Below are 8,987 nucleotides of genomic sequence, written 5' to 3' on the forward strand. Positions count from 1 at the left end.
TTACCTTGATATGTTGGTAGCTGGGAGCTGAGTATGACTCAGCTTTTAGGAAACCAGATGTGAGCACTGACTTCAGTTTTGTCTCTGCCTATTCAGTGAGGTGGGTCTCCAGAACAAACCTGGAGCCTGCTTACCTCTGCTCCCTTTTCTTTTTCGGGTGTTCAGAGTACCCTTTATGCTCTGTCTCCCCTCCTCATTTCTTTCTGCATCAATCTGCAGCAGCTGAGCTGTGAGATGCTTACCAAACAGCTGGGGTGAATTACAAGCTGTGCCGGTGCAGCTAGGCAAGATCAACGTGTGTTTCTCCAAGCATCACCCTGGGTTTATTCCCGTGGTGAGAAATTCACTGGGAGCCCTGTAGTCTGCTGGTGCACAGGTCCTACTGGGTCTAGCCTGTGTCTGTGGAAAAGCTGGGGAGAACTACACCTGTGCTTTGAGAAGGGTCATTGGGTTACAGCCAGCAAGTCGAGTAAAAGTATGGGTGGCAGAAGAATGTGACGTCCCACTCCCGAGGCAAATGTGGGAGGTGGTGTGTTGGTTGGGCCACAGTTGCCGGGAAGCAACTGCTCCTCTATTTGGCTGAAGATGTTATTACTGCTACACAGCAGTATTACTGCTGTGTCTCAGAGCCCCAGGACTACTGTAGTCAGTGACAAGTTGGCATTCCTCTAGGGGAAAGATTGGAGGCCACCAAAGATTGAGAGCATGAGTACTAGAGAGGATCACCCTGGTGCCTTCTGGCTCACGTAGATAGAAATGAAGGATCCTCTTCCAGTCTTGTTCATCCTCTCCTTGCCCTTTGTGAGTGGCTGCTTCTGGCTTTTTCTGCAGTTTCAACATGGTTGCTGAGGAATTGAGGGTTTGGGCTGCCTGCTGGGAATGAAGGGGGTGGGGAAATAAGGAGTGGGCAGAGAGCAAAGTTGATGTCAGGAGCTATCCTTGCTCTGTGTGTAGAACCTGGCTTGTACACTGGATAGTTGGACCTAAAAGTGCCAATAGAAGCTGTGCTGGATGCTGCACATCACGGGTGGGATTTGTTACACAGTTTTAAATGTGGTGGATGTAGGGTATCTTCTTCTACTTGTGTAGCAGTGGCAACAGGCTGAGCTCTTAAAATTGCATTGTAATGCCAGGATATTAAATGCGCTTAAAATGAACAGGCTGATCATGGCAACACAGGCTTCTTGGCTAAGTGGCTTGCCAATGACACCTAAAGGTCCCTGGCAGAGATGGATTCTTCCCTATTTTCCTGAGTTTCCCAAGCTGGGCTGGTACGGTAGAACAGCTATACTCAGAAGCTACATGGTGCACTGCTAGTTAGGGTCTCCTTTTCCAGGCCTTGCTGATTTTTCCTTCCTGGCTGTTCCCTCTGCACTCAGGAGGATCACGGAGGTGAGGTGGATGACAATGATGACCTGGAACTTGTCCAAGACCGGAAGGACCATGCAGGCATACAGGGAGCTGATGGCAAGAAGGATGACTACTACTGAAAGATGCTGAAGGAAAATGGAATACGCTAGGAATTGAGGGGATGGGAACTCCTCCTGGGAACTGGCTCCTGTATTAAACACTGCCCAGAACAGACAAAGGCAGGAGGAGATAACTGTCTTTGCAGGCACTGAGCAGGGTGCTTGCAGATGTGCATTACATCTACATGTGTGGGGCCATTGCTGCCTCTCCGGTCAATAGCATGGAAGTGCTCTCAGACTGTAGGAATGATTTTATCCTGCTGCTTCTCTTGGAAGCACTTTTTGATTTATTGTGTTCTTCACCCTCTTGTTTTCCCTATCCCCTCCCAAGCTGGAGAGTTTTTCTTTTTTTTTTTTTTTTTTTAAACTCCTGGGCAGCAGAGGGGTGCCTGAACTGGTCCCTGGACTTACTCAACTGATTGCTAATACAAAGGAATCTGTCTTCATAAAATATTTTGCTCAGTAGTGTTTCTTTAAAACATCCTTTACTCCCATGAGAGTAAGGTGGAGAGGAAGTTAGCCTGCTTTTTGTCTGGAGTAATGCAAGGGTGATAGCTCACCATGAGCACCAACAGAAATGACCATATGCCAGCCAGTGTATGTGTGTGCGTATGTGCATGTATGCATATGAACGACTGGATCCTCCTCCTGGTGCAGAGACCCTTCACAGTGACTCAGAGTAGAACGCTGTAGAGTTCTCCTTTCCTTGGCTTTGAGCTGTGACTGTCCTGCTGGGCTTGGAGCCTCCCCATCTAATGCTGTGCATCTTGTCTTGACATAGCTGCTGCTCCCTGGGTTCCTGGAGATGTGGGCTGGCCTGAGCTAAGACAGGCTCTTCTGGGATGGTGGCAGGTACTGCCACACAAAGGAACAACTGCAACCCTGCAGTAATCTCTGCAGGTCACCAGCTGCAGTGAGTGAAGCGCTTCATGGCACAGCTACCAGTCCCTCTGATGGGATATTCTTTTTACTTTGTGTAGCATTTTGGTGGTGTGGATGCTCCCAGTAGGACATGAACAGAGTCTGGGAAGGGCCAAACCATCCACTGCTTAAAGTTTTCAAATGCAAGCAGCAGGATGGGAGCAGACATCCGTTTCTGTGATGGGTGTATTTGCTCAAACCTTACTAAGATTCATGATGCAGCTGCAGTATCCCAGCAGAGCTGTCCCTACTCTGCCCTCCTCAGGCTATCGGCAGAATGTATCGGAGCAGATCCCAGCCTGCATCTGCCTCTCAGATCTATAACCTCCTTCCTCCCTATCTTCCTGACATACACCCAGTTTTTGGCACCGCCCTAGGTGCCCTAGGTTGTTCAGGATTCCCAAACAAGCATGAAGGGCTTGCTAAGGATGAAATTTGGTGCACAGGAGGGAAAAAAAAGTAAGGAAGAGTATTGATGATGGTAGATATGAAGGAATATTTGGAGCCCGACTAATGCAATTCCATCCTGTTCAGCTTCTTTCCAGTCTCCCAACGTTTGACAGGGAGCTAAGATAAATTTTGCTCCTTCTAGACAGGTCTAGTTTTTAATCAGCAAGTTGAGTATTTCTAGAGTTCTGTTGATTCAGTAGATTGAAATCTGTGGTGCTTTACTTAGTCTCCGAAACGTATCTTGCCTGACCTCAGATAGAAAGAAGGACTTGGCTGGAGTCCCTGGAATTTAAAATGGAGGCAGCTGAAAGCAGAATGGGCTTCATCATGGTATCTCAAAGCCTGGGACCTGGTTTACTCATATGAACAGGGCAGAGCTGTCACATCTCCTACCTTGTGCAAAACCCATGCGTCTGAGCTGTCTCCTACTTCCTCATCACCATGTCAGAAGTCCTGGGCTCTGGGACCTCACTCATCAAACGCAGCTTGTGGTTAAATGTCGTGACCTGATAAAAGATCAGAGGGGAGAGATCTTTGTTCCCTATTTGCATTAGTTAAGCTTTTTTTAATCCCTTGTTTTGGGGCATGTTTTGTAAGCACTAGACACTTAGAAAAACAGTATCTCCCAATAAGCTTTGTCTTTTTCATTCAGACAGTATTGATTTTTTTTTTTCCTTCCCCTGATTCTAATGGAGCTTGAAATTAACATGTCATAGGACTTTCTGGTTCTTTGTTTCTATTCTGCTTGTGTTTCCTATCAGCCCAATCGGCTGTGCAAGTCAAACTCTGGGGTAGACTGGAGTAGTTAATGTGGTTGGCTCTCTGCTTGCTTTGTGTGGAAGCAACAAGAACTCTGCTTTTCCAGATGCTGTCCTTTCTAGAGCTACAGCATCAGGTCAGCTGGATGGTACTGCTGGTTGTTACGGAGTGCAGTAGAATCATGTTGTTAAGACCTCAATGATCTGATCTGCTGCTTGCTGACACTGGGGAGGATGTACTTGTGCACTGGGACTGTGAAAAGCCTCATTGCAACAGTTTTGAACTGTGTATTCCAAAACCATGTGAGAACACAGAACTCTGCACAGGTGAATACTGATACTAGCTTTTGGGAAGACATGAGTTGAGAGAGCTCCTGGCTACAGAGTTCTATCTGCAGCCATGCCTGGGCACCTTACCTCAGCTAAGTTAAAGTCAAAGGCAGAGCACCCCAGCCACAGTCACTGTAGAGCTGTTGTCAGCAGCAGTTCGGCTGCAACCCACCACTTAAGATGAGAAGAGCTTTCTCAGGCCTGGAAAGGAGCATTCAATCTGCAGAGCATTCTCTGTATACTGCTTTTCTTTTTCTCCCAGCTTTCTCCTGGATCTGGGAGTGGTCCAGCTCCTATTTAAATTAAGCTATTTCATTTGAGAGCTTCAGCAAAACCCCAATTTATAGTTTTCTGATCTTTCTGTTTTGCATCACTCCCTAGAATAGCCTGCTTTAAGTGTAGAGGTATCCAGGCCTCAGTGTGCCCACGGATCTCCAGAGAAGACAAATGCCGTTCTAGGGGCTCTGTACTCATCATACTACTTGGTATCTTTCTGGACAGGATAAGCAAAGGTGCCAGAGGCAGAACAGCAGCCAGAGGCTGTTCCAGGGAGTCCAGGAAAAGGTCTATTAGCCAAGTGCCATAGCTGCTCATGTAGCCCACTAAGGAGCTCACTGCAAAACTATAAAGGGGTGTAAGATATCCAAAATGACTTGAAATGGTTAATGCTGTGTTAGTGCTTTATATTACCAACCTTGCTGTATGATGCAATACTTCTCAGCCTCCACTGTCTGCTATAAATAGCACATTCAGAATAGATCAGCTGGAGTTGCAGTTACCGGTTCAGAGGCATTCTGATCAAAAATGCCTCCAGTTCTCAGCTGGGCTGGTAAGATGTTGTTGATTCACAGTTCAAGGCAGGATCAATGACCAACACAGCCTGTGGCACGAGCTTCAAACCTGCATGCCCAAGCTGCCCCAGTGAGCTATGTAGTACAGTTATGTTTGCTGAATTTCATTCACTCCTCTTCCATGCTTCTCTTAGCCTGTGACTGTCAAGAGTACGTAGGTTCAGACCTTATTGGAAGTGAATCAAGTGCTGGAAATAGAACCCCAGTGGGGGTGAGACTGCGTGCTGATTCAGAGAGACTGCAGGAGCTATCTAAATTAGGAGGCAAATTCTCTGCTTTTGCATGTCTAGGATGAGTAATCCTCAAAGTTATGACTTGGAGGGAACTGTAACAACTCAGCCCTGAATGTAAAGCTCCCTGCTAGGAGAATGCTTTAGCACCATATGTTGCATGCTGCCCTTAGCTGAGAGCTAAGCATCTCTGCTCTAGGGATTATCTGCCCTGGCTGTATCCAAGACTAAAATTAGCAGTGTTGCAGAAATTGTTAGCTGTGGGTGGTTAGTGCTTCCTTGTCTGGCCTGTAGCAAGTTGCCCCCATTTTGATACTAGTTCACTGCTTCCCCTAACAGGAGATGAGACAGGAGACAATAAACCCAGTGGAGGAGAACTAGAAAAGCAGAAAACCTGTCATGTTGGGTCCGTTTGAAGGCCTATAAAGCAATATGGGATGTTACTGATTTTGATAATGCTGCCTGGGGGTTCACTGCTTAACGCACGTAATAGTGTTTGTCCAGGCTGAGTTTTATTGCAGACTGGGGCACAGAAGAAGGTCTTGGGAAACAGCTGGATTACTAAGAGAGCAAATAATGAGACAAGGTATTCATATGAAGCCAGTGCTGGCAGACTGACCAAGCCAAAGCATGTGTTTTCCCTTGTCTCTTGCAAAGTAATTGTCTTTGCTTAGAGACATAGTGCAAGGCCAAAGGACGCAGTGCAGGATAAGGTGTAGTTAACCTGTAGTGTTGTTATAAATTTTTTGATGGGTTGCTCTTTATTTTCCTTTGGACTCCAGCAAGATGATGTAGATTAGATTTCTGTAAACAAATATATTTCCAGGGTTCACATGATATCAAAGTATTAAGTGGTTTAGGCACATCTTTAGCCAGATGATGAGAATTAATAGTACATTCTGTCCCTTTACAAATAGAGGCGTGGATGAGGAAAACATATGCCTATCGATTAGTTAAATGAAATCTCTGTTTAATGAAGCCTATTTCTCTGTAATCCACTTCTTACTTGGAAACCTGTTTAGGATTATTAGGCTCATTCATTTACATGGCGTTTTTTAGGGTTTAAAATGTGACAATCTAATAGGAGTGTAATGAGATGTTTTCTCTAAGACGTCTGAAGTAGTTGGAGGAGAAAATGCCCTAAACCCTTGCATACTGTAGGTGTGAACGGTCTGCATATGCCCAAACCAAGAATGTCCTCTCATTTCTGATTATATATATATGACTTGCTTAAGAGTAACAGTTGTTTCTAAGGATGACTATTGTTCATATTCTATATAGTTTGAGTGAGACTGGCTGCTGTAAAACTTAGGGATTAAATACGACTCTATCCTAGACTGAGGAGTAGAGGCCTGCCAGGGAATGAACATCCTTCAGTGCTCATTCCTTCTTTGCACCTTTCAATAATGCATGTCTTTTCACCTCAACCCACATCTCTCTCAGTGCCATTTTACACTTGACCACCTCTGGAGTGAAGCCTGCCAATTTTGCTGGACTCTGTGCTGCTCTAGTGTTAGAGACTATCAATATGCATAGAAAAGATGAGGTAGGCATAAGTATCACTGACAGGGGTTGGGGCGTTCTGTATCCTTACATTCATGTGCCTGAAGAAAATCTGGAGATAACGGAGTATGTGTTTATCCAGATGTCTTGTTATAAAGGTGACTGTGGGTCTCCAGTGCAAGGGTACACCTATAAGCCAAAAGGTCTGAGGATGACAGTGATGGCACAAGGATACACTCAACAGCTCTCATGATCGTTTAGATCCATTCACCGTTCTGTTCAACAACAAACCTGTTCCAGCCTATAACCACAGAACCAGTTACTCTGATCGTAATATGTAAATAGCTAAATGGCAGTCAGTGTGCAGGTATACTACTGCCTTGCATGAGTCAGAGGTTCAGGACTCGAACCCAAAGGGGAGAATGTATCTATTCCAATTGCTGGTAATTTTGGCAGTCATTCTGGGAAAGACGTTTGAGGAGGCTTCCACAGCTTTCCTTGAAATGAAGTATCTCTGGTTAGCTTGTTTTCCCCTCTTCTACAACTTCAAATGCAAGTATGGAATTAAGTCCAGAGCTAAGTAATGTGGCACATGCAATCAGGTGTCTTCACTGCTGTGCCAACCATTTTCCTTTCCTGTACCAAATGCCAGACCCTTCTGTTGGATCTCTCAACAGAAGAACTCAGTGTGCGTTGCAAATCATAAGCAACATCGGAGGCTGGTGCCAGATCTCTTCCCTGATTACTGAAACAGTGACAGCTCTAGAGTGCAATCTGCTCTTAATAGTAGTTAGAACTGCACGAAGTTTAAGGGGTAAAATTTGCATAGTTTGGCTCCAACCACCTCCTGAACACCCACACGTTTCTCAGGAAGGGCTGTCAGATCGTCGGTTTTGCATCCTAGCTGGAACTTCCACAGGTAAGTTTGCCTCAGCCACCAAGAAGTGCCTTCAGCAGCACAGCACCTCCTATTGTTCTGTAATAACCAAGTGTTTTCTGAGGAGAGCAGCCATGACTACAACTTTAGCATCTTTTTCTATGCTGATCCAGTTTTTTTCATTGATTCCTATTGATACCTCTTGGTGTCAAAAGAGATTTCTAGCAACTTTCTATAGGCTAGCAGACACCCTCCCCCCCCCCCCCCAACATTAAATTTGATTAAAAACTAGATGTGGAAATAACTTATGAGATAATACTTGGTATTGTTAAATTATGTTTAAAGATTTCCTTATGAAACCATACACTTTAAAAAGGCAAGTCTTTCAGACAGGAAAAGGTGTCCTGATATGAGACCATCTGGTCATGTGGATGTTCAATGCATCTAGAAAACGAAACTATTTAAACAAGTTCCACATTGCTGCAAATTACACTTTGTATATATTCAAGTAACACCATCGATGAAGTCCAAGGTGTCTGATTTGAGTTTGTTTGTTTAGGCTATGAAATAAAAACAGGCTTCAGAATCTTATTTTTGTTATATTTTAAACTTACATAAGCCAATAAATGCTTTTAAAGAAAACTTACATAGTAATCTGTAGATCTTGTATTTCCAAATAGGTAACAGTGGGGAAAAAAAACGACACCAATGTGCTTAAGCACATTTCTGGGGTTTTTAACCATGTAACATGATAATTGTTCTACTTTACAAGTTAAATACAGACAAATGCTTATGTTCTGCTGTAAAAACTGGAACAGGACACTAAGTACAACCTGATCAAAACACAAACCAAAAAAACCCCACAATTTTTTGTGTGGAATGAAATCTGCAACTCAGAAATGACAGGATTTAAAGCAGCTTTTACCAATTTAACTGTTCAAAGAATCTTCAAGCGTTGCTTAGGTTAAGTATGTATTTTTATGATTGTTTCATTACAGATCTTTTGTTTCCACATGTAGACAAGTCTGTACTTTAGTGTAACTCTTTCAAGGTCGTTCAAAGAGCATTATGGTGTAACACTAGGATGGAGCACTGCTCTGTCTCCTTCAGACCTCGTCTGTGCTGCAAAATAAACAGCTGGCTCTAGATCAAATGGATGGATTGGGGGTCGGTCCTGCTGCAGAGAGGGAAAAATGGCTTTTGTTAGAAGACCGGAGTAAGAGGAGTATCTTTTTCCTTTGGTCTCACAGACCAGTGTGTGCTGAAGACCCACAGCTTTATCACTGCTATCGGCTGACCTCCTGGGGGACTCGTCTTTCTCCTTGTATTACATCCCTGCCAAGTTTCTCAGAATTTCCAGTCCTAAGGGGTTAAAGCAGCCTAGGGCTGCAGACATAACCATTAAAAAAATCCACGTAACACCCCCACACACACCCACCCTATTTCTTTGAAGAAGGTCTGCTTCAGCTGAAGGGGAGCTCCGTAACTTTCCACAACCCTGCCCTGGACCAAGTCTCTGCTGCTTGTGAGACGCCGGTGGCACAGGCACCTTCACGACCACCGATGTCCGGCATCTGTGAGCAGCGCCTGGACCCGCG

General features: G+C 44.7%; 1 protein-coding gene across 1 annotated transcript in view; it reads left to right on the plus strand.

The window, feature by feature from the left end:
- Positions 1–1,842, plus strand: part of LOC103917935 (Golgi integral membrane protein 4-like) — a 36,850-nt gene extending 35,008 nt beyond the window's left edge. The window contains exon 14 of the mRNA XM_009325157.1: positions 1,379–1,842. Coding sequence (XP_009323432.1) covers positions 1,379–1,490 — 112 coding nt within the window. The 3' untranslated portion in view covers positions 1,491–1,842. The remainder of the gene's footprint in view (positions 1–1,378) is intronic.
- Positions 1,843–8,987: the final 7,145 nt, after the last annotated feature.

This window comes from Pygoscelis adeliae, unplaced genomic scaffold (assembly GCF_000699105.1).
Source record: "Pygoscelis adeliae isolate BGI_AS28 unplaced genomic scaffold, ASM69910v1 Scaffold36, whole genome shotgun sequence".
NCBI lineage: Eukaryota > Metazoa > Chordata > Aves > Sphenisciformes > Spheniscidae > Pygoscelis > Pygoscelis adeliae.